This window comes from Dipodomys spectabilis, unplaced genomic scaffold (genome assembly GCF_019054845.1).
Source record: "Dipodomys spectabilis isolate Male_0828 unplaced genomic scaffold, ASM1905484v1 ptg000125l, whole genome shotgun sequence".
In the NCBI taxonomy this organism is placed as follows: Eukaryota; Metazoa; Chordata; class Mammalia; order Rodentia; family Heteromyidae; genus Dipodomys; species Dipodomys spectabilis.
Window position 1 is genome coordinate 13,782,027 of NW_024870802.1, and position 25,817 is coordinate 13,807,843.

General features: G+C 40.0%; 2 protein-coding genes across 4 annotated transcripts; one reads left to right on the forward strand and one right to left on the reverse strand.

Annotated features, from left to right (window-relative positions):
- Cutc (cutC copper transporter) lies at positions 1-25,737 on the reverse strand. 3 transcript variants are annotated; one of them, XM_042689556.1, is made up of 9 exons: positions 25,560-25,735; positions 22,146-22,217; positions 19,882-19,941; positions 15,886-16,095; positions 14,591-14,626; positions 12,126-12,259; positions 7,449-7,476; positions 1,629-1,734; positions 1-489 (listed from the first exon to the last, which is right to left on the reverse strand). In XM_042689556.1, the coding sequence occupies exons 1-9, from the start codon at positions 25,618-25,620 to the stop codon at positions 375-377; spliced, it is 822 nt and encodes a 273-aa protein (XP_042545490.1). In that variant the 5' UTR covers positions 25,621-25,735; the 3' UTR covers positions 1-374. The 3 variants fall into 3 exon arrangements, with proteins under 3 accessions (XP_042545490.1, XP_042545492.1, XP_042545491.1); XM_042689558.1 differs by having other exon boundaries at positions 25,613-25,734; XM_042689557.1 differs by lacking the exon at positions 14,591-14,626 and having other exon boundaries at positions 25,560-25,737.
- LOC122115948 (ran-specific GTPase-activating protein-like) lies at positions 16,587-17,317 on the forward strand. The gene has a single exon (XM_042689559.1). It carries the CDS (start codon positions 16,657-16,659, stop codon positions 17,269-17,271), a length of 615 nt encoding a protein of 204 aa, XP_042545493.1. The 5' UTR covers positions 16,587-16,656; the 3' UTR covers positions 17,272-17,317.
- Positions 25,738-25,817: the final 80 nt, after the last annotated feature.

The following is a 25,817-nucleotide window of genomic DNA, read 5'->3' on the forward strand; positions in this document are numbered from 1 at the left end:
AACAGAATGAAATTTTTTTATTTTACAAATGAAAAGACAAAATCCTACTATTGAGTTGACCCTGAAACCACACTCTGAATTTAGACCTTGCAGTTCAATTTTCTCCATTCATTAACCAATCCTTTGAAAAGGAAGCCTCTCTGTGGCAGAAGCACAGACTACATTTAACCATGATGATGACAATAGTGGCTGACAAGACTAAGCAAACGCAGTGACCATATCTGTTTCAATTTTTCTTCTTAGAATCATTCTCCGTGAACAAGTGAAACTTAAAGACTGTCTTAGTAAGAGAAGATTAAAGCTGTGTCACAGAGTACAGCTGATTATACTTCTGCCTTCATTGTACAATATCCATGTCTCTTGGAGAGGTCTCACTAAACCAGGATATTCTTTGCAATAGCATTCAACGTCCTTACTTTGGTTACATCTGTTACCTTCAGAGAATATTCTGAATTAGTAAGTGAGGCTCCCATGACAACAGAGGAATTTCTGCAATACAGAAAAAAAAATAAATGAACAGATAATTACATAAGCTGTTAAATGAGCCCTCCCATGGTACTTTACTCTATAGACTGTTCTATAGTAGGGAAAGGTTAAAGCCTCAGGACTGCTGTATCTCATAATTTTATTAACTAATTAGTTGAAATATCTAGTAGCTGAATCTACCAGGCAGTACAGTTGATTTTATATCTGGAAATGTAAGTTTTAAGGCTCTTTCTTTTTTACATAATATTTGCCCCAACTTATAAGTAGAAAGATTCAACTATTAAGTTACAGGAATTCTCTCAAGTTTTAAAAGAAAACTTCAATCCCATAATTGTTATATAATTTCAAACTAACTATAAAGGGCAAAAGTGAGGGAATACTGATTAAATATTAATGGCAGAGCAATAAAAATGGCCAGAACTCTTCCATCCTTATATGTTATTAGCTTTGGTAAAGAAAGCCTAGGGGGTGCTGGGAAGGTGGCTCAGTGGTAGAGCACTTGCCTTGCATGCATGAGGCCCTGGGTTTGATTCCCCAGTACCACATAAGCAAAAAAAAAAAAAAAAAGCCAGAAGTGGTGTTGTAGCTCAAGTGGTAGAGCACTAGCCTTGAGCTGAAGAGCTGAGTGACAGTGCCCAGGCCCATAGTTCAGGCCCCACGACTAGACCCCTCCCCCCCAAAAAAAGAAAGCCTAGGGGAAAAGGAAATTGTTATTATAACTAGTTTGAAGTTTAAAATAATATATTTATCTACTAGTTTATTATTAACTACCCTAAGTTTAATAATGCTTAAATTATGCAATCAGCTCTACTGAATGAACAAAGTCTGTGGAAGCATCACTAACCATAATAGCATTGGTGGTGGTAATGGTTGACAAGATTAAACCAAGAATATTTAAACATTTGCCTACATTCAGAAGATCCTGCTTATTCAAGACAGAATAAGAACCATTTTCAATGGAAAAAAATGACTACAGTACCTAGATACTAATCACAACACTCTACTCACTGCATTAACTGTAACTAAGTTTTCTTAAAGATGATTCTCTGTACATCACCTTTATGATAACAATTAAAAAATTAAAAGAATGAAGTAAAGATTAGCTTATCCCTTCTTGTATGAATCAAAGAATACATTTTTACCGAAACTTCATTCCAGAGTCTCTGGAAGACCGAGCAGAACAGTGGAATTCTGTAGCACCTGAACCCTCAAGGATCCTTTGCAGATTTCTGTCTGTTATGCCACCTCCTATTGAAAAAAACAAGTAATACATGAAGAGAAAGAAAAAGCTCACATAAAATTTAAGTAAGATTAACTGCTCATTCTACTTGAAATCTCCATTCTGAATTTTTTTTTATTGAATTACTCTCTCCCTTAGAATGGGATCAGGAAATAATTTAAAAGTCTATACTACACATTCTTTATACTACAGATTGTTAAGGACATAGTACCTATATGACAGAATCTCTTACATGCATTTGATTAACAGTGCTACACATTATTAGCTGGGCACTGGTGACTCTTGCTTGTAACTCGAGCTACTGGAGAGGCTGATTTGGGAGAACTGAAGTTTGAGGCCAGCCTGGGCAGAAACGTTTCCCAAGATTCCTTAACAGAGAGCTAGATGCAGTGGCTAAAACCTGTTACCTAGCTAAAATGGGAAGCCTATCACAGAAAGGTCTTGCCCAGGCATGCAACTGGGCAGGAAGTAAGACTCTATGTCAAAAATAACCAGCAGAAAATAAGGATGAGGTATGGCTCAGTAGCAAAAGTACTCTGCCTTGCAAGTGCAAGTCCCAAAGTTTAAATTCTAAGTACCATAAAAAAGGCTACATGTTACTGACTTTAAATTATAAAAAACAAACAAACAAATTATTCAATGTTTCATCCCTGCTCTCCTTTCAATTTAGGCAAAATCCAACTAAAATGAAAGTCAAGGGCAAGTTTGAAGAAAAGCCTGCAAAAGTACCTCAGAGACCTATCTGAAAGAGAATCTGAAAGGTTCTTTCCAACCTTGGTTTGAAAAGAATGCTGACTTGCTGGAATGAGGATAAGTAGTGATTACAGTTCATTCACAACAACATCAACTTTGTTTTTCTTTCATAGAAGAATCTGATTTTAAAACTACATAATGACTGGTATGGCCATACACACTGTAACCTGAAATGGAAACTGAAAGGATCAAGGCAAGCATAGGTAAATAATTAGCAAGACTCCATCTGAACAAAGAAACCAAGGCATGTTGATAACATGCCTGACACAATCCCAGTTCTGTCGGAGGCACAGGCAGTGGGATCTGACCTGAAGCCAGATTGGGTGAAGAGCCTAAAATCCTACTACAAACAAACAAATAAATAAAGCAAAAAGTATTCAAGTGGTAAATAATTTGCCTACCAACCATGAGGCCCTGAGTTCAAACTCCATGCCACCAAAAACCCCAAAATTCACACAACCACGTAATTCATTTATGTTGACATTTGTTGTATACAAAATTTTTAATATGTTTTATGATAATCATTCTGAATTGTATCTGTTATTATAAATATACAGTTGGTTTGTTCATCTTTATATCGTTACCTCTTAATATAGGAGATTTATTGAACACATATTTGTAAATGGTACCAGTCATGTATTTTGTACCTTAAGCTATTCAGAAAGTTACTGACATAACTAGTTTTTAGTTATCTTCTTTGATACACAGGTAACACATTATTTTCCATACACAAATTAATATAGCTTGACAGTTAAAAAGGACCTCAAAAACCAATGTATTCAATATTCCTCTATTCTATCTATTTCTCTATCTATCTGTCTGTCTGTCTGTCTGTCTGTCTGTCTGTGTCTATGTATGTATTAATCATCTGCCCATGTACATATGTGTCAATCAGATCTCTTTCTCTCTCTCTTCTCTCTATCTCTGGTACTGGGATTTGAACTTAAGGCCTCAGACTTGCTAGGCTGATGTACTACAATTCAAGTAAGCTATACTCCAGTATGGCTTTTTGCTGGCTATTTTAGAGATGGAGTCTAACAAACTTTACCTGGGCTGGTATTGAACATCAGTTCTCCAGATCTTAGCCTCCTGAATGACTAGAATTATAGGCATGAGCTATCAGTGCCCAGATCTGTTTTATTTTTTTGAGACATGGTCTTGCTTTGTTGTCAAGGCTGGCCCATGAATTCATGATCTTCCTACCTGAGCCTCCCAAGTTAGTGGATTACTGGCAAGTGTCACCTTGCCCAGCTCTCAGTATTTCTCTCTTTACAGACGCCAGAGCTTAAATATGCTGTATTTATGCTTTATTATAAAAGGCTCCTAGAAGGCAATTACTATATTTATCTTTATCAATGCTAAATGTTCATTTAGATGGACTGAGGTAGGGTTTTTTCTTGTTGGTACTTACTTACATGAAATTGCAATAATTTAAATAGAAATCTAGTCTGGGAGCTCTTCAAGCAGGATTATTTTCACATCTACCATATTTTATATGCATATATACATATACATATATATACATATAATTGACATGCAATTAACACTTGCTTGGCACAAGTGTTTTTGCCTATTTGTGCCAAGCCTGATCATTAAGTATGTCAGCTTCTTGAGAAATAGTTTTTTCTGTAAATCTGAATTCCAAATAATGCCTTGTACATAGTAGGTAAGCTGTTAAGTAAAGGTACTCTTAAAAGTGAACAACTGAGCCAGACGCTGGTGGCTCATGCCATCTAGCTATTCAGGACTGAGATCTGAGGACTGCTGTTCAAAGCCAGCCTGGGCAGGAACTTCCATGAGACTCTTATCTCCAATATACCAGAAAACCAGAAGTGGCCCTGTGGCTCATGTGATAAAGACACTAGCCTTGAGCTGAAGAGCTGAGGGACAGCGCCCAGGCCCAGAGTTCAAGCCCCACGACTGACAAAAGAAAAAATAAAAGTGAACAACTGGCCAGGTGCTGGTGGCTCATGCCAGTAATCCTAGCTATTCAGGAGGCTGAAATCTGAGGATTGAGGTTAGGAGCCAGCCAAGGCAGGAAAGTCTGTGAGACTTTTATCTCCAATTAACTACTAGAAAACTGGAAGTGGTACTGTGGCTCAAAGTGGTAGAGCACTAGCCTTAAGTAAAAAAGCTCAGAGGCAGTGCCCAGGCCCTAAGCTCAAGCCCCAAGACTCACCAAAAGGAAAAAAAAAAACAAAGGAACAACTGACCTTGTCACAGATGGTGCCTGTAATTCTAATTACTCAGAAGGCTGAGCTACAAGGAAAGTGGTTTGAAGCCAGCCCTTGCAGGAAAGTACATGAGATTCTTGCCTACAATTAACCACCAAAAAGCTAGAAGTAGAGCTGTGGCTCAAGTGGAAGGGCATTAACCCCTGAGCACCAAAGTTCATGGACAGCACCCAGGCCTTGAGTTCAAGCCCCAGGCCTGGCACAATGGCACATGAGCACGCACGCTCTCTCTCTCACACACACAACACACAAAAGGGAACAACTGTGAGCCAGGCACTGATGGCTCACATCTGTAACCCTAGCTATTCAGGAGGCTGTGAGGACCACAGTTCAAAGCTAGCCTGGGTAGAAAAGTTTGTGAGACTATTATGTTCAACTAACCACCAAAAAAAGCTGGGAATTGGAGCTGTGGCTCAAGAGGCAGAATGCTGAGTAGTGCAGCTCAAGGGCAGTACCCAGTTAGGCCCTGAGTTAAGTCACAGAACCAGTTCAAAAGAAGAAAGAAAAAAGTGAATAATTGTTTACTTCTGAGTACTATTTAGTCTCAAAAGCATCAAGATCTCTAATCTTCCTTGATTACTCTATAAAGAACTTCAATTTAATAAATAATATTTACTTGTACTTCAAAGACAGTTACCCTGTACCTGGCCTCTCTTAAAAAGCTGGCCTCTGTCTGGCTATCATCACTTTGAACCGTGGTCAGTGTTGGCATCTTTGATAGTGAGGTGAACTAAAAACTGCTTTTGATATAATCTGAAGTACAGAAAATCACCCATTATCCTTACCTGCACATTAAGTAGAATTTAATCAAACCATATGATCTAACTACCGTTTAAAGGAAAGAGGTCAGAGGAACAAGCTGAACAAAATAAAATCTAATAAATCCAGAAAGTATGTCATTCTCTAGAGTAAGTAATCCAAACTTCTTAAATGTCATTCTTCAAAGCAAGAAACAGAAAAAGTTAAAACTTCTACATTAAAAGACACTAAGGGGCTAGGAAGGTGGCTCAGTGGTAGAGTGCTTAACTTGCATGCATGAAGCCCTGGGTTCAATTCCTCAACACCACATAAGTAGAAAAAGCCAGAACTGGCACTGTGGCTCAAGTGGTAGAGCTCTAGCTTTGAGCAGAAGAGCTGAGGGACAGTGCCCAAGCCCAGAGATCAGGCCCCACGATTGGCAAAAAAAAAAATATAAAGAAGACATTAAGAAAAATAACCATATAAAATGGTGTGTGTGTGTTAAAAAAGACATTAAGAAAAATAACCATATAAAATGGTGTGTGTGTGTGTGTTCATGTACCAGTCCTGGGACTTGAACTCAGGGTCTGGGTCCTATCCCTGAGCTTTTTTGCTCACTACTTGCTCTACTAGTTGAGCCACAGCTCTGATTCTGGCTTTTTTGGTGCTTAATTGCTTAACTGATATCTAAAGTCTCATGGACTTTCCTGCCTGGACTGGTTTTGAGCCAAGATCCTCAGGTCTCAGTATTTTGAATAGCTAGGATTATGGGCATGAGCCACAAGTGCCTGGCAAAATTGCTTGCTTCTTAGTTGCACATATTTAAGTATGAAAAATCTTTTGGGAACAACTGGAGAAGTGTGAACTGGGTATTAAATTATTATTAAAGGAATCAGTATTTTGATAAACATGAAAATGATATAGTAATTATTTTTAGAGATGCATAAAGACAAAATTTAAAATATCTTTGGATTAAAATATGAGACTAATGTGGCAAAATGATAAATAGAAGGAATGAGCATATGACCACTCATTATATAATTGCTACTTTTCTTTTCTTTTTTGTAGGTCATAGGGCTTGAACTCTGGGCCTGGCGCTGTCCCTCAGCTCTTCAGCTCAAGGCTAGTGCTCTACCACTTGAGCCCCAGAGCTACTTCCGGTTTTCTGAGTGGTTTATTGGAGATAAGAGTCTCACAACCTTTCCTGCCCAGGCTGGCTTTGAATTGTGATCCTCAGATCTCAGCCTCCTGAGTAGCTAGCAGTACAGGTATTAGCCACCATGCCCAGCTTACTTGCTACTTTTTATGTTTGAGGAAATAATAGAAAAAATTAAGACTGCCTTATATTTGTCTCACTGAGTCAGGGCTGCCACATCCAATTTAAAAACTGTGTTCAGTTCATTTCTAATGAGTCACTATGTACTTAATTTATAATCATCAAAGAAATATACATGTATACTTTTTTTTTTTGGTTCATTCATGGGGCCTGAACTCTGGGCCTGGGCGCTGTCCCTCAGCTCTTCAGCTCAAGGCTAGCATTCTACCACTTGAGCCACAGCGCCACTTCCTTTTTTTTATTTTTTTGCTTATGTGGTGCTGAGGAATCGAACCCAGGGCCTCATGCATGCAAGGTAAGCGCTCTACCACTGAGCCACCTTCTCAGCCCACATGTATATTCTTTAACACAGTAAAGCATCAAACTTGGTGTGCCTCAGTAGAGATGAACATCCAAGCTCATATTTTCTTTTTGTCAAGCTCATTATTTATACTATGAGAAAACAAACATGGAGAAATTCCAATCTGAATCTATTTCCTTCTCAGCTCTTCGGAGCTAATTAAATTTTAAATTCTAGCACAGATCTCCTAAGATTAAAAATCTGAATCAAACTATATATATTTTTCTTATATTCTAATACTTTTTCCCATGTTTTCCTGCCTCCTTTGCTCTTCTTCTAACTATTGTTCAGTATTATGCTAACAAATGGAGAGATAAATACCTGGCATTACCACAATCCTGCCTTTTGCCTGAAAAAAGAAAGAAAAAGCAAGTTTTATTATCTTTCTCGTAACTGGGATAAGGCAGTTAGAAATGATTTTAAGTGTATTAAATCTTTTTTTTTTTTTTTTTTGGGTCCGCTCATGGGGCCTGAACTCTGGGCCTGAGCACTGTCCCTCAGCTCTTCAGCTCAAGGCTAGCGCTCTACCACCTGAGCCACAGCGCCACTTTCGGCTTTTTTTCTTTTTGCTTATGTGGTGCTGAGGAATCGAACCCAGGGCCTCAGGCATGCAAGGCAAGCGCTCTACCACTGAGCCACCTTCCCAGCCCCTGTATTAAATCTTTTAAAGTACTGATATCTTTTTTTTTTTTTTTTTGCCAATCCTTCTGGCACTGTGGCTCAAGTGGTAGAGTGCTAGTGGTCAACAAAAGAAGCTCAGTGCCATTACTGGCCTTTTGTTTATGTGGCACTGAGGAATTGAACCCAGGGTGCGTCATGCATGCTAGGCAAGTACTCTACCACTAAGCCACATTCTCAGCTTTTATATCTAATTTTTAAAAGATCTTCTCTATACTGGGACAGAGTTTTGGGAAAGATGTCCAGCATAGTAACTTTTTATCCATATATATATATATATATATATATATATGTCCTTAGACTCTCATTTTGCTTTGGAATTTAAATTATTGTAATCAACAGTATTTAAAGATGTAAAAGTCCAGAAAGAAACATGTTTTTTTTTTTCTTTTGGCTTTTCCAAGTCTGAGTTCTTATTTTGCAATGGTATATAAATTGCTGAATTTAAAAAAGATTTTAGCAGCAAAGAAAGAGAGAAATACACTCAAATATTTTATTCTCAATTACATTCCCTAGTTTATCATACCAATTAAACAAAACCATACCTTTAATTGGGGCTATAGAAATTGATTTAATTTCTATAAGTAGAGATTGAAATTCTTATAAAAGTATTTTTTCTTCCAACTGTTGTCCTAAGGGCCTATTTATCTTTCTAGGAAGGCATTTTCCCCCTCATCCTTACATAGTATATAAGCCCAAAATTCTAACCATCCTTTTGAGTCAAATTTCTGTGTATGCATATAAGATTGTATATACTTATGTATACAATCAAGGTCTGTGTCTTTCTCCTGCAAGAACATCTTTTGTCATTTTTATTTACAGGCCTCTAGGAACAAACCATAGGAATGTAGAAGAATCTTATTTTCTTTTTTGATATGGTGAACAAGAGAAATTACTATTCTCATGGAGTTTACACAATTATAGCAGACAGACAATAATAGGTATATTTAATAAAATTCCAGATAGTAACAAGTACAATGAAAAAAAACTAAAGCAACTAACAGTGAAACAGAGAAGGGGCTATTTCATAGAATTTAATACTTGTTAGAAATGTTAAGTAGAACAAAGATGGTTCACATTCTCAAGCGTGTAAAAGCAAAGCATCCGTAGAACAAAAACTAATATCAACATAGTTGAAACAATTTTAGAAGAGGGAAAAAGTCACATTTACTTATTGCTCCCAAAGAAAGGTGTTCCAAAATGCAGACAAATGGTATTTTGAAAAGATAAGCTCTATCAATTATTACTGTATCACTTTTTTTTGCCTTTCATAAAAGATTTAGAATTATATGTTTACCTAAAATGACCAAAGTGATTGAACAGTATGTTTAAAACACCTAAGTGTCTTAGGTGTTAGGTTTGAGTATGAAATGTTCCTTACAAGTTTACTTTATTAACCGGGTTGATTTTCAGCAGGTGAGTTTTTAGCTCCTCATGATTGAATCATAAGGGGCATGGATTAATCCATTGATAGGTTCAAAATATGAATAGATTATTGTGAGGTAGTAGATCTGTGGAAGGTGGGGCCTGGCTGGAGGCAGTAGGTGACTGCGCATATATTCTAGGGGATTCTTTCTTGCTGTGGTCTCTTCCTGTTACCCTTTTCTATGCTTCCTCTCCACCATGAGATGAGTAACCTCTGCCACAGGATATTCTACATTACCACAGATTTATAAGCAATGGAGCTAAAGATTAGGGACTAAGACCTCTGAAACTATGGGCCAAAATAAATAATCCCTCCCTTGAAGTTGTGACGTGTCATGAAAATGGGAATAATATGCCTTGCAATATATGTACTATTGTCATTTAATTTTGTAGTTGAGTAAAATTACTAGCAAACTGGTATTTAAACCTGAATTCCAATCCCAAACCCTATGCTTTAACTAGTATATTATAACACTACTGACTTTAAGAAATAAAGTCATTATATGAAAAAATTTAATGCAGCTCTTCTTATCAACCAATGATTAACATATAAACTGTTAGGGACAACTTATAAGATGCTTTTGCTCGGTCTTATGAATTGACTAAAAGTCTCAACTTTGATTCTGTGCTCTTTGATCTGAGATATTATTCTCTGCTACAGTCAACTTTGTAATCACCATGAGCTCTAAGAAAGACCACATTCACAAAAAAGGAATCTGTATGAAAGGCAAATTGCCTCTCAAACAGGCAATGTCATATCATGTTAAAGCAAGTAACCCAAAACTCAGGAAATCACCTTGTTCCTATTCTGTTCTAGTAATAAAGTAGTAACTTCTTCAGAACTCCTCTAGAGCCAGAGACTGAGCTAATGGTCAACCTAGGGACTGTTTTAACTATGCCCCAATTCTCCCTTTTTTAACCTGAAGCCAATGTCTATACCTGTAAAGAATGCTGACATGTACTGAAGCACTATCTTCCCATGACTGCTATGTAATAAATCTTTCTCTGCCTTTCATTATCTCTTTATCTGACATAAGGGGAAGTGGCCTGGACTTTGGGCCTGAGGTCTAAAAGACAAGTACAACACAAAGATAGTTCCTAATGTAAAACATAGCTATAGAAAGTACATCTATTCTCTACTGCTTAGGTGGTGGTAAACTTTTAAAACTGTAAACCTGATTTACCAACATTTTAGGCTTCTCAAGTGTACCAAGGATTAAATATTTATTTTATTCTAGACCTTTACTTATTTATTCTATATTTATTCTACAGGAACAATTTCCTCATTCTCTTGATCTTCTGCTTTTATTTGGCAACTTCCAACAATTCTTCAAGTGAGTAAAACATTATTGTTTAGATGTCTTTTCTTCTGCAAACGTTTCTCTATTTCCAACTTCCATTTCTCTAAATCTGGTGTCAACTCCTCTTCAGCATGTCCCCACAATACCTTCTTAATTTATAGTACTCTATTAAAATATAGCTGTTATGCATTAGATTGTAATGGTAGTGACTATACATGTACATATGCACTTTTATACTCCTTGGTCATCATAGTATAAATACTCTGCACCTAATATATACTACATATTTTATGGTTTTTTTTTTGGTCGGTCGTGGGGCTTGAACTCTGGGCCTGGGTGCTGTCCCTCAGCTCTTCAGCTCAAGGCGAGCACTCTACCACTTGAGCTACAGTGCCACTTCCGGTTTTCTGGTGGTTTCTTGGAGATAGGAGTCTCACAGTCTCTCCTGCCCGGGCTGGCTTTGAACCTCGATCCTCAGATCTCAGTCTCCTGAGTAGCTAGGATTACAGGCATGACCCACCAGCGCCCGGCCTATACTACATATTTAAAAAATCAGCAAGTTCCAGAATATCAAAGTCACACCAGATCACATACAAGTTACCTTCATGGTTATCAAAAGCCAATATGAGAATGCTTAGTAGTATTACTAATAAAAGTAGTAATAACATAGAAACTAGCATGCATCAATACCTATGCCAAGCACTGAGCTTAAGGTTTTACCTATTTCTCTTTTAGTTCTTAGAAAAACATTATGAGGGGAGAATTAAATTCATCTGAATTTCACACAGGAGAAAACAGAGACTTAAAGATTAGTAACTAACTCAACTTTATGTAGTAAATAAATGTCAAACCTGAGTCTCAAATACAGAGTTCATGTATTTCAGTGTCGGTACTCTAACTTAGAATACCTCTGAACTGGGCTGGGAAGGTGGCTCAGTGGTAGAGCACTTGCCTTGCATGCCTGAGGCCCTGGGTTCGATTCCTCAGCACCACATAAGCAAAAAGAAAAAAGCTGGAAGTGTCACTGTGGCTCAAGTGGTAGAGCGCTAGCCTTGAGCTGAAGAGCTGAGGGACAGCGCCCAGGCCCAGAGTTCAGGCCCCACAACTGGACCCCCCCCCCAAAAAAAAAGAATACCTCTGAACTGGTCAAAAAAAATAGACTTGCTTCAATTATAAAGTCTTCCCTGACTGCTCTACCAATGATACTAGCTCGTCAGAACTCATACAAGAAAAAAATATATTGACATATGGAGAAAAATGCAAATATAATTTTAGTTTTGGAATGTGCCCGTGGATGATAAGTATTGTATAAATCTTGTACAGCATCCGCTAAATCATATATAGTATGATAATGAAACAATGTGGCTTACAAAGAGGCGACGCTAATGGAAAAGGTAAAGTTTGTTGTTTTTACCAAAGTTAGGTCAAATCCTTAGGCATTGTGTAATTTGACCTGAAGAGCTTTGACTATTAAAAACACTCATAAAAGAAATAAATGCATCACTGTTTGCTTTTTTTCTATAGAATAATCATAAAGTAAATAATAGTTTCACAAGGAGTAGCCAACAGAGTTAAGAAGAAGAAATGGTTGTACCTGGTCTATGAGTCGTTTTATTACTGGCAGCCCTTCTAGTGCTGAACTATCACATCCACTAGTCAATACTCGTTCAAATCCCAGGTTTAAGAGGGTTTCTAGAGCTGCCACTGGATCAGGAACCATGTCAAAGGCTGAAAGAAATAAGATTGATTTGATTTTTGAACAAAAATTTCCTAGTTCATTTTTTTCTAAAATTTATTAGAGAGAGAGAGAGTGAAAGAGATAGAAAGAGCGTCTTCTCCTAGATTTAGTTCATACAAGAACCAACTGGAAAATATTCAGAAATTTTACAAATCATTTTTCAACCATTGGCATCTTAAAACTGACTTAGCCAAGTGAGAGAATTTAAACCACAGAAATTATAATACAAATTATGACTCTTTTTCCCAAGAGCCATTTTACTAGCACATCAGTCTTCATACTATTAGCATTATAAATAATCGTTTTATTAGCACACATTTTAGTAGGTATAGTTATTTTAAAAAATGCTAACGACTAAGGAGGGTGAGATCCAGAGATTCATTAATCAAAGCCAGACTGGGCAGAAAAAAAGAATGTAAGTGGTAGAGTACTAGCTAAGCAAGGAAGCCACGCAAGTGAGAGGACCTGAGTTATACCCCAGTGTCACCAAAAGAAAAAAAAAGAGAAAAATGGCTTTCTGCTTTTGTTCTCAGCACTGCTATATTACAAAATTCAAATTCAGGGTAGATTAGATGCTAGTGGTCTTCTGGGACAGATCTCTTTTGTTGCACTTTAGAGTATGTATGCAGAAAATTCTACCATAGAGGCTTTCCCTTTGTCAGTGGCAGCACTTTCTTACCAGTGACTACATATGCTATCTCATTGAATAAATGGGTGGAAAACAAGTAGAATCTAGAACAATGTAAAATTGTATTAATTTTGAAACATGAAAATATTTTGTTGAGACTAAGTAGATGAAAAAAAGAAATTTGAATGCATTTTTTAGTTTAAGAACAGAAAAGACCAGTCTATAAACTAAAAACTTTTTTGATGTGTGGCTAGATTTAGGATGCCAAATTTTATGCAACATACCATTTTTTCATTACTGCTAGCACTGCTAAGATCAAATCAAAGAGAACAGGTTTTTGGGTGTGTGTGTGTGTGTGTGTGTGTGTGTGTGTGTGTGTGTGTGTGTGTGTGTGTGTGTGTGTGTGTGTGTGTGTGTGTGTGTGTGTGTGTGTGTGTGTGTGTGTGTGTGTGTGTGTGTGTGTGTGTGTGTGTGTGTGTGTGTGTGTGTGTGTGTGTGTGTGTGTGTGTGTGTCATCTATTTCAAAAGAACATAGCTACCATACTTTATCTCTAATTTTTATACATGAGTTCAGCTACTCGGACTTACTTTCTCTTAGCCTATCTTTGAACACTTAGTTAAAAGGAGGAAAAACACTAAACTTCTGAAGCTTATCATCAACTTTTAAAAAAAGTATTTTTTTGGGGCTGGGAAGGTGGCTCAGTGGTAGAGCGCTTGCCTTGCATGCCTGAGGCCCTGGGTTCGATTCCTCAGCACCACATAAGCAAAAAGAAAAAAGCCGGAAGTGGCGCTGTGGCTCAAGTGGTAGAGCGCTAGCCTTGAGCTGAAGAGCTGAGGGACAGTGCCCCACGACCGGACCCCCCCCCCAAAAAAAAGTATTTTTTTTATTAAAGACTCTTGTTTTTATTTGCAATGGCAGGTACATACCCTCTGAAGACAAAAGTGACACTTGTTCCTCAATTTTGCCAAGGCTGAGCCAAAGTGTATGGGAACTATAATCACCTGATTTATAGACAGGAAGATTTCCTTATATAATTTGGGTAAGCTTCCAATCATGAAAAGTAATTCTGTATGGTAATTTAGAAAGTCAAGGACATTGAAATTTAATAGCACTTGTCAGTCATTGGTTCACTGAATATTTAACATTTCGTTCTTTTCCCCTTCCTAAAAATGCTCAGTTCTTCATATATCTACTGTCTCTTCCCTAAGGAACCCTCTACATGAGAAAGACGACCTCATTCCCTGGCACCAGGATCGACTGTGCCTGATACACATTAGGCAGTATGCACTATTTCACTAGCCAAAGTGATTTATTCTTTTTAGGACTGCACATAACCTAATATGATCTGATTTAAGTGTATCTCAAGACTGTTAGTAGGATGAATACATACCCTTAAAGCAATGCTTACAGACACTCTATTATGTTCTACTACCATGGACTTTCAACAACTTTTCATAATTGTGCTTTCAAAATTTTTAGAAATTTATACTTCTCTAAGTAATTTTTCACCCCAAGATCTAAGAAATAGTGCTAACATTGCTAACTTTCTAAAGTTGTCAACTTTCTAAGTACTAGTTAACTTTCTAAGTGGTTAACTAGCATTAAATAGTATTCCATAGAAAGGTTGTGGAAGCTCGTGAAATTAGAAAACTGAAGCCATTCAATAGAACTTCTAAAATAAAAATGACTCACCTCGGTGGAAAGTGACTGGCAGAGGACGACAAATAGCTATAAAAAGTTACATAACAACATGAATGAAAAAGTCACGATTGGTTACTATAACTTTTAATACTTTTTTTCTAAGAAGTTCAAAAATCCTATCTTTCCATTAAACTTCAATTTTTATATAAAATTTAGTCGTCTTAAAAGTATTAGATAAAAATTACATATTCTCAGGCTGGGAATGTGGCTTGGCAGTAGAGTGCTTGCCTAGCATACATGAAGCCCTAGGTTCAATTCCTCAGTACCACATAAATAGAGAAAGCTGAAAGTGGTGCCGTGGCTCAAGTGGTAGAGTGCTAGCCTCGAGCACAGAGAGGCTCAAGGACAGTGCCCAGGCCCTAAGTTCAAGCTCCAGGACTGGCAAAAAAATAAAAAAATAAAAAAAATTACATATCTGGCACCTATAAGAATAGCATTACAACTACCACTTACCCCTCTGAAGATCTTCAAAAAATATTTTTCTATAATTCTAGCTACTCAGGAGGCTGAGATATGAGGACCATAGTTTCAAGCCAGGCCCAATAGTAAGTCCATTAAGAGTCTTATTTCTAAGTAACCAGCAAAAAGCTGGAAGTAAAGGTGTGATTCAAATGGTAGAATGCTAGCCTTGAGCGAAGGGACAGGGCCTAGACCCTGAGTTCAAGCCCCAGTACTGGTACAAAAAAAAAAAAAGAAAAGAAAGCAAAACAAAAAAGAGAAATACTTTAGCCTAGTAGTATAGAGTAATATAGGTAGCTTGTTTCTCTCCTCTCCAGCTTTACTGTCATCAACTGCAAAAGCTTTTGAAGTTTGGTACAGTGGTAAAAGGACCAAAGTAAATTTTCCTTTAGCCCTGCGAGAACAGTACTAAAACCTGATCTACAACACACACCTAAGTAACTACTGTTGAAGTGGAGCTGTGGCTCAAGTGGCAGAGTGTTCACCTTGAGCTGAAGGGCTCAGGGACAGTGCCCAGGCCCAGAGTTCAAGGCCCACAACTGACAAATAAATAAATAAATAAATAAACTAACTACTGTTTGGGGGGCTCACAATTTTTAATTTATTCTTAGCAGTGCTGGGATTTGAACTCAGGGCCCTGAACTGCTAGGCAGGTGCTCTATAATCTAGTCACACCCTAGCCCTAAATAACAAATGTTTAAAATGGATAGGCTAGTAAAGTATCTGCACATATAACTGAAAAATCAATTCAATGATTATGTTTTTCTCTTATTGAGAACATAAATACAACCATCATTAGATGCCATATCTCAGATACAAAGTCTTACCCATAAGGGACATGCACAGCTCTTTGTCAATGTGTCCATCTTCAGTCAATGCCCCAAACACCAAACCATCAGCACCATAAAGCTTGGCAAGCCGAATGTCAGCCTTCATTACCTCAATTTCACGATCTGAATATAGAAAGTCACCTCCACGTGGCCGAATCATCACAAAAACTGGGATCTGAACACACTGTTTCACTACTTGAAGGACACCTATAAGAATAGAAAGCAGACTAAAATTCAAATGTGAGCTAAAAGCCCTAGGAAGTCAATACAATATTATGGGTCATATCCAACTATTATCATGTAATATTTCCAAAAAAAAGGAAGGGTTAATGGAGGAAACCAGAGAAAGATGACATAAAAGGAGGGGATTGAGAAGAAAAGTTTATGTACAATGTAAGGCAAGTAATAAGAAAACCAAGGGCTGAAAATGTGGCTTAGTGGTAGTGCTTGCCTAGTATGCATGCTTGCCTAGTATGTTTATGTGGCATGGCTGCCACATAAACAGAAAAAGCCAGAAGTGGTGCTGTGGCTCAAGTGGTAGAATGAGCAAAAGAAGCTCAGGGACAGTGCCTAGGCTCTGAGTTCAAGCCCCAGGACTGGTAGAAAGGGAAAAAAGGAAAGGGAAAGGGAAGGGAAGGAAAGGAAAGGACAGAACGGTTAAAAAGAGTAATCTAGGCCAGACGAGGAGGAAAGGAGCTACGACTAGTTGCCTAGAGGCCGCAGAGACAGCGACGACCAAGACAACCGAGACGCCACCGCCGGGCCCCCATGGCGGCTACCAAGGACAGTCATGAGGATCACGATACCTCCACTGAGAATGCAGACGAGTCCAACCACGACCCCCAGTTTGAGCCAATAGTTTCTCTTCCTGAACAAGAAATTAAAACACTGGAGGAAGATGAAGAGGAACTTTTTAAAATGCGGGCCAAGCTATTTCAATTTGCTTCAGAGAATGACCTCCCAGAATGGAAGGAGCGAGGCACTGGTGATGTCAAGCTCCTGAAGCACAGGGAGAAAGGGACCATCCGCCTCCTCATGAGGAGGGACAAGACCCTGAAGATATGCGCCAACCACTACATCACGCCAATGATGGAGCTGAAGCCGAATGCTGGTAGTGACCGTGCCTGGGTCTGGAACACCCAAGCCGACTTTGCTGATGAGTGCCCAAAGCCGGAGCTGCTCGCCGTCCGCTTCCTAAATGCTGAGAATGCACAAAAATTCAAAACAAAGTTTGAAGAATGCAGGAAAGAGATTGAAGAGAGAGATAAGAAAGCAGGACCAGGCAAAAATGATAGTGCCGAAAAAGTAGCTGAAAAGCTGGAAGCTCTTTCTGTGAAGGAGGCTGGAGACAAGGTGGAAGAGAAATCGGAGGAGAAGCAATGAGTTAATCTTCCCTCCTTCTTTTCTTTTTTAAAAAAAAATTTTGCCCTACCCTTCCTTTTCAGTTTCGTTTTTTTTTTTTTTGTCAGTCATGGGGCTTGAACTCTGGGCCTGGGCGCTGTCCCTCAGCTCTTCAGCTCAAGGCGAGCGCTCTACCACTTGAGCTACAGCGCCACTTCCGGTTTTCTAGTGGTTTATTGGAGATAGGAGTCTCACGGTCTTTTCTGCCCGGGCTGGCTTTGAACCGCGATTCTCAGATCTCAGCCTCCTGAGTAGCTAGGATTACAGGCGTGAGCCACCGGTGCCCGGCTCAGTTTCGTTTTTAAATTCTGTTTTGTTTTTACAAGGGACTTTATATAAAGAACTGAATTCCAACATTCAAGTTTTTTCTAAGTTTTTACCCTACTGAAGATGACTTCTGAAAATCCATTCCCCAGTCATGAAAATGTATTGTGCTAACTTTCTTTTCCGTAGTGGAAACACTTATTTATAGTCATCAAAATAGTGAATAAAATTGCCTTTGAAAGCTGAAAACAAAAAAAAAGAGTAATCTAGAAAATTAAAGATAATTCAGGAGGCTGATAAAAGCACTTGTTGACAACAAAAGTCCTATGACTCAGAACCCTCTTAAGGATATGTGACATTTGAAAGTGTATTAACTACCAGGCTCAATGTCTGCCAGTATATGCCCCAAGATCCAGTTTCCCCTTTCTATTTTTTCTTTCTTAAAGATGCAGTCCAGAGTGTCCTAGAATTTGCTATGCAGATCAGGCAGGCCTTGACTCTCAATTCTATACCAGACTCCTGAATGTAGAATTATAGGCATGTCCCACCATGCCCAGCTCTCCTTTCTAATTGATTACCATCCCTCTAAAGAAAAAAGGAATCTACTATGGATATAGTTAAGCATTTATGAAGTTTATGTTCCTTTTAAGGATAAAATATATAGCAAAACCTGTTTTTGAAAGAGATACATGGAGCTAAGGGTACAGCAAGTATGAGGCCTATGGGCCCGGGGTTTCATCCTCAGTACTAGAGAAAAAGAAGGGAAAAGTAAAGCTCTATTTGTGATGTTATGCAGATATATGAACAAAAGTATTTACATATGACATGAAAAGCACTAGTTTAGAAGTTCAGTATAAGAAATATGACAGGCCTCATTATTAGGTGCTTATCCAATGAGTTTTCTTCTTTTTCCTCATTAAAATAGCCCCCATTTTGCACAGGCTAGCAATATGTCACTGTCAAGCAATAAATCATGGTTGATGCTGAAAAATTGATTGTACTCAAATTTATAAGTATGATCTAGGAATTTTAGAATAGCTGGGGATTGCTTTCTTTTAATAAGAAGATTCTGAAGCGCGGTTCCACATACAAATCTTCTATATTACATAATGTTATCATCAATCTCAGATTATCATGTTTTAGGAGTGAAGTTCACATAGGGACTTCTGAATTTGGTGAGGACAGAGTAATAGGACTAGATTCATTTTTCCTTCCTACAATAACTAAAAATGGACAAAATATATAAAGAGATGGTTTGTAAGAATCTAGTCATCAAACAACAAAAGACAATGACCTATAAAATAAGTGAGTGACAAAAAAAATAAATGAGTGAAGCGTGCTCTATTACTAATTTACTGCCTTAATTTCCAGGATACAATACAAAAATACGAAACCTAGGTGGAGCCTGAAAAATTCCTTGATTTGAAGAGAGAAAGTTGTGAGTCCAAGGTGGCTAGTAATAATTTTGCAAATTATTGCAAAAGAGAGTAACAACATGAGAAGAACATGAGCTCTGCAGATCTAGTCTGCATTAATATTCAACCGAATGTTGTGAACATGCAAAGAAACTACACAAGGCCAGAAAATTAATAATATACTGGTCATGCACCCAAGCCAGTTCTCACCAATTAAGCAGAAAACTTCAAGAATCAGGCTTGCTAGAGGTGGGAGAAAGAAGGGGGAGAAAGAAGGAGAGGAAGAGAATGATGGTGTTGAGGGTTTGATTAGAATACATTGTATGTGTGGAAATGTCACAATAAAATTTCTCCTTGAATAGCTAATATATGCTAAAAAGAAAAAAATGAAGATAATCCTGAGTGGGAATCTGTATACTATCTGTAAACAAAAATACCAAAAGGGCCAGGCCAGGGATTATAGGCTCATGCCTGTAATTCTAGCTACTTAGGAGGCTGAGATTTGAGGACTACATTCAAAGTTAGGCAAACAGGAAAGTTGGTTAGACTCTTATCTCCAATTAACCACCAAAAAGCCAGTGGTGGAGCTGTGGCGCAAGTGGCAGAACCTGGCCCTGAGCAAAAAAGCTTTGTGACAGTGCCCAGGCCCTGAGTTCAAGCCCCAGGAACAACACACAGGAAGGATGGAAGGAAGGAAGGGAGGGAAGGAGGGAGGGAGAGAGGGAGGAAGGGAAAGGGAGAGAGAGAGGGAAAGGGAAAGGGAAAGGAGGGAAGGAAGACAGGAAGAGGGAGGCATTTCGAATTAGTATAATATCCTTAACATGACAGTAGTAAAAGATCCCAATTAAGCTGATAATCAAGTGCCTCAGACTGTAAAACATCTATGAGAAATGTGTGAAAAATAAATACTTACCCATGCTGGGTGTGGTTCCTCCCTCCAATAAATCAGAACATAATTCAATCCTACTAGCACCTATGATTAAAAAAAAGCATTGCTCAACACAACTTTTTAAAAGTGCTTCTTAAATAGCAAGCTGTTGATGTTTGTTTTTGAGGGTTTTATTTATCAATTGTGGGGCTTGAATTCTGGGCATGTGTACTGTACCTGTGCTCTTTGGCTCAAGGCCAATACGGTACCACTTCTGGTTTTCTGGAGGTAAGAGTCTCACAGACTTTCCTACACAGGATGGCTTTGAACTGCAATCCTCAGATTGCAGTTGAGTAGCTAGGATTACAGGCGTGAGCCACTAGCACTGGCTTATCTTTTTTTTCAAATGTAGAAGAACCTTAAAAGTTGGCTAAGAGAAATGATAAAACTTTTCATCTCAACTGTATTCCACATTGTGCTACTGTGAAATTTGAGATAAATTAAGCCAGTTCTCTTAGAATTTTGTACATATAGTTAACTAGTTATATGTACCAGTAGTACATACCTGTAGTTCCAGTATCTGTCTTTCAGACTGCAGGTGTATGAGGTTGCTTGAAATTATCCCACAACCACTGATTTTACAGTTTCTAAAGTTTTATGAAAATGAAGGGTGACAAAGAAATGTGTCCAGCAAAGCTAAAAATATGCATTATGTGGCTCTTTGCCAAAAAAGTTTGCTGCCCCCCTAACATACTTGAAAAATGGAATGATGGGTACATATGGGTTCATTTTATTTTTATAACTTTGTATGTTTAAATTTTTTCCAGAGGAAGAAATTAAAATTTTTTTGATCCTGAGATGATAAAAATGTCTATGCTTCCTACTAAAACAAGTTGAGGAATCTTTTTTGTTTTTTGGTTTTTTTGGGGTCTGGTCGTGGGCCTGAACTCTGGGCCTGAGTGCTGTCCCTCAGCTTTTCAGCTCACTGCTAGCGCTCTATCACTTGAGCCACAGCGCCACTTCCGGCTTTTTTTTTCCTGCTTATGTGGTGCTGAGGAATTGAACCCAGGGCCTCATGCATGCAAGGCAAGTGCTCTACCACTGAGCCACCTTCCCAGCCCAAGTTGAGGAATCTTTAATTCCAACTTCTTACAAGGAGGCAGAAAATATTTCTCTCTAAAATTCTCCTTACTTTAATCTTGTTATTTTTAAGTAATTTTATAAACAAGAAACCTTGGGGCAAAAGTAGGTAATATCTAGACTTGGAATATAACACTTTGTCTATCATATACATAAGGCCCTGCTTTCAATTCCTAACACTGAGAGAAAAATAATTAATTAAATGTGATTTTTTTTTTTCAGTTGGAAACTGAACCCAATTTCATATAACCTGGGTCAAGAGCTCAATTGTGAGCTCCATACTCAGTCCTCTATGAAACCATCTTTGTTCATTTGAAATGCATAAATTTTTGCTAAGTTCAATAAAATAATTGAATTATTAAGTATGCACTATTGTATGCACTTGTATCAAGATGTGAAATGCTTGGGAAAGGGAGAAATTAGGTCCCAATTTCCCAATTTCCCGCTGTCATAGGGTCTTATTAGTGAACCCTAGGTTTGCCTAAAATTGGCTATGTAGTCCAGGCTGGCCTTGAACTGTTTTTTCTATTTGGTGGTATTGGAGTTTGAAATCAGGGCATTATACTAAACTTGGGTAGCACTGTAAAAGCATTCATTACCTATCAGTTGACTTGAGACTGTAATAAGGCCTTGAACTTTTTTTTTTTTTCTTTGTTGGTCATGGGCTTGAACTCTGGGCCTGGGAGCTGTCCCTGAGCTCTTCAGCTCAAGGCAAGAACTCTACCACTTGAACCACAGAATCACTTCCAGTTTTCTGAGTGGTTTATTGGAGATAAGAGTCTCACGGCCTTTCCTGCCCAGGCTGACTTTGAACTGTGATCCTCAGATCTCAGCTTCCTGAGTAGCTAGGATTACAGGCTTGAGGCACAGGCGCCCAGCTCCTAGGTTCATTTTCATACTGTTAAAAGAGTTACTAAATTCTTTTTTTTGGGGGGGGGAGGGGGTCCGGTTGTGGGGCCTGAACTCTGGGCCTAGGCACTGTCCCTCAGCTCTTCAGCTCAAGGCTAGCACTCTACCATTTGAGCCACAGCACCACTTCGGGCTTTTTGTTTTTCTGCTTATGTGGTGCTGAGGAATCAAACCCAGGGCCTCATGCATGCAAGGCAAGCACTCTACCACTGAGCCACCTTCCCAGCCCAAGAGTTACTAAATTCTTTAATTTCTCTTACCTCCTCTTTCTGCATTCACAGCTGATTCAACCGAATCAACACACACTTCCATGAGAAACCCATTTGCTGCTCCTAAAATACATGAACAACAGACTTATGAAAGATATTCATAAAGTGATTTAGTCTAAGGCCCATTAAATATTATAATATTGCTGTCTCTGAACTGTGAAATAGACACAGACATATCCATAAGAAATCCAACTGAGGGCTAGGAAGGTGGCTCAGTAGTAGAGTGCTTGCCTTGCATGCATGAGGCCCTGGGTTCGATTCCTCAGCACCACATATGCAGAAAAAGCCAGAAGTGTGCTGTGGCTCAAGGGGTAGAGTGCTAGCCTTGAGCTGAAGAGCTGAGGGACAGCGCCCAGGCCCAGAGTTCAGGCCCCACAACCGGACCCCCCCCAAACAAAAAAAAAAAAAAGAAATCCAACTGAGAAATGTTGAAAGAATGCCAATTTAATCTTTCTAAAACATAGACTTAATCATTTTTTCTCCGTTTTGGCTATATTGGGGACTGACCTCAGGGCCTCACACTTGCTAGACAGGCACTCTATCACTTGAGCCAACTGCTGGCGCCGCCCCCCCCAACCCCCCCCCCACCCCCCTTCCTAGTCTTGGTTATTTTCAAGGGAGTGTCTATCTCACAGAGGATGACAGACACAAGGCAATGTGCCCAACTATGGGTTGAGACATTCTTCTAACCTTTTGTCTAGACTACCTTTGAACCATGACCACCTGATATTTACCTCTTGAGATCTCCTACATTTGGTTCAGCTCAATATTCTTAACTAAAAATACTGGATGCTTCTCAGTGCTTGTAGAATGTTTAAATGTTTAAACATTTAAGGAATATATGTTTAAAAGCTAAGTATGAACTTCAAATCCTGGACCCATCACTTATTTGTTGTGTGACCCTAGACAACTTACTTAAAGCAGAGTACTTTTTAGTTTTTACCTCACAGTAGTGAAGGTGATACGAGTAATCCATATTAAAGCTATGATGACTACCAGGCATTCAAAAAGTACTTATTATCATTAATAAATTACACATTTTTTTCTCTATGTGCCTCGTTTCTTCAATCTCCATCTCTCTGTTGCTTACAACCTTTCCCAGCTAACAAAATCTTTCTAGCTTCATGTTTAAATATGAAAAATTTGTCAAGTCACACTTTCAGGCCTTTTTCTCTCTTAAAGTAGGAGACTGTATCTCCCTCTTTTGCATTCATGGAACTCTTTTAACTGTTGTATATTCCTCTTAAAAAAAAAAACTTTCTTATTAAAACACTCATTACTTTCTATGACTTTTTTTTTTTTTGGTCCAGTCGTGGGGCCTGAACTCTGGGCCTGGGCGCTGTCCCTCAGCTCTTCAGCTCAAGGCTAGCACTCTACCTCTTGAGTCACAGCGCCACTTCCGGCTTGTTTTTCTTCTGCTTATGTGGTGCTGAGGAATCAAACCCAGGGCCTCATGCATGCAAGGCAAGCGCTCTACCACGGAGCCACCTTCCCAGCCCCCTTTCCATGACTTTTTAAAAATTGTGATCTTCTAGATCTCAGGTCTCCCAACCAGGGAGGATTATAGGTGTGAGCACCTAGCATCTGCTTCTTTTCAGTTCCTAAGATCTTGATGTGAGAAATTTTTATCACCATTCATAAGCAGTCTATCATGTTACACAATAGCCACTCAAATTTTTATTTGCTAAAATCTGAATAATTACTAATTCATATACTGACACTAAAGAATAAGATGTAGGGGCTGGGAAGGTGGCTCAGTGGCAGAGCGCTTGCCTTGCATGCATGAGACCCTGGGTTCAATTCCTCAGCACCACATAAGCAAAAAGAAAAAAGCCAAAAGTTGCACTGTGGCCCAAGTGGTAGAACTCTAGCCTTACAGCGCCCAGGCAGGCCCCACGACTGGACTCCTCCCCCCCACAAAAAAAAGAGTAAGATGTAGAGCTGGGGATGTAGTTCAAGTGGTACTTATTTATCTAGGAAGCTCAACACCCTGAATTCAATCCTTGGTAATCTTCCCAGCCATATATGCACTTTTGAGTTTTTCCAGTAAGTAAAGTTTGTAACTTATTTTAGGTTAAAAAAAAAAAGCATACTAGGGTTGGGAAGGTGGCTCCGCGGTAGAGTGCTTGCCTCGCATGCATGAGGCCCTGGGTTCAATTCCTCAGCACCACATACACAGAAAAGGCCGGAAGTGGCACTGTGGGTCAGGTGGTAGAGCCACAGCCTTGAGCTGAAGAGCTCAGGGACAGTGCCCAGACCTAGAGTTTAAGCCCCAGCACCGATTCCCCCCCCCCCCCCCCAAAGAAAAAACTGAATAGCCGGGCGGCAGCGGCAAAATCTCTAATCGTAACTACTCAGGAGGCTGAGGTGGGGGTTCAAAGCCAGCCTGGGCAGAAAAGTCCCCAGAGACCCTTTCCTTTAATTAACCACCAGAAAAACGGAAGTGAAGCTCTGGCTCTAAGTACTAGCCTGGAGCAGAAAAGCTCAGGGACAGAGCCCAGGCCTTGGGTTCAAGCCCCACGCCCAGAAAAGAAAAAAATAAAGTAAAACAAAACAAAACAAAACCCACCTAACTGCATACTGCATGTGCAATGACTCCCTATTCCATCAGTTTCTGGTAATGGTCACCACCGCTGCGTGGTGAAATTTGAGTTTCTCCTACCCAATGTGACTTTCGTAATTAAAAATAAAAGCTGGGCACCGGTGAGGGAACACGCCTGTAATCCTAGCTCCTCAGGATGAGGCTGGGATCTCCAGCATTGCCGTTTGAAGCCAGCCTGGATCGAAAAGGCCGTGAGACTCTTATCTCCAATGAACCACCGCAAAGCCGAGAGCTGAGCGGTGGCTCAAGTGGTAGAGTGAAGTTAGCCTTGAATGAAAAACCCAAGCCCATGAGATCCCCGAGTTCGAGCTCTAGGCCCGGCACACGCGCGCGCACACCCCCTAAATAAGTAAATAAGAAAATACAAGAAAACTTGTCGAGAACTTGTGGTTGGAAGAACGCAGCCTTCCGCGAGAGGCTAGGAAGAGGAGGGCCCCGGCTGCTCTGGTCTGGGGCCTGCCGGGCTGGTCGGCGCCGGGGTTCTTCGGCAACAGCCCCGGCGTCGCAGCCGGAGGTGGCCGAGCGCTGCCCCCCCGGCCTCGGCCCGGGCCCCGCGCCGCTCAGGTCAGGCGTCCCCCGGCGAGGATGTCCCATCGCGGCCAGGGGGCGAGCCGCTCTCCCCCGGGCGCGCGGGGCCGCGGGGCCCCCGACTCCCACCGGCGCCTCACGGCCCCGCTCCGCCCCGCACGCCCCCAAACGCGCAGCCGGTGGGGTCGCGAGGCGCCGAGGGAGAAGTCCTCGGCTGTGAAACCCTGACAGGCCGGCTCCCGCCCCGGCCCCGCCAACTTTCTTCCTCTCCGCACCGGTCTTCCCGGAGGACGTCCGCGTGAGTTTCCGCTCGCAGGAGGCCCCTTGCCTTTTCATGCTCCACGCCTCTCGCTACGCCTTCGGTTTCCACGCAGAGCCCCGGCTCCTACGCGCGCGAGCGGAGAAGCGCGTTCCCAGCGGCGGCGCGCGCCCCTGCGCGTCCTCGACGCCCGACTTCCAGTAGCCACCCCCCCCATCCCCCCCCCCCCCCCCCCAGTCCTTCGAGAAGCGGAGTCCTCGGCGCTTGCGCAGTC

What these genes read in the sequence shown, in the direction of transcription:
- LOC122115948 (XM_042689559.1), top strand. Translation starts at nt 16,657, where the DNA reads ATGGCGGCTACCAAGGACAGTCATGAGGATCACGATACCTCCACTGAG.
- Cutc (XM_042689556.1), bottom strand. Translation starts at nt 25,620, where the DNA reads ATGAAAAGGCAAGGGGCCTCCTGCGAGCGGAAACTCACGCGGACGTCC. An exon ending in GCTGTGCATGTCCCTTATGG is followed by an intron (nt 14,627 to 15,885) that starts GTAAGACTTTGT and finishes AACTTTTTATAG; the next exon opens with CTATTTGTCGTCCTCTGCCA. An exon ending in CAGGATTGTGGTAATGCCAG is followed by an intron (nt 1,735 to 7,448) that starts GTATTTATCTCT and finishes TTTTTTCAATAG; the next exon opens with GAGGTGGCATAACAGACAGA.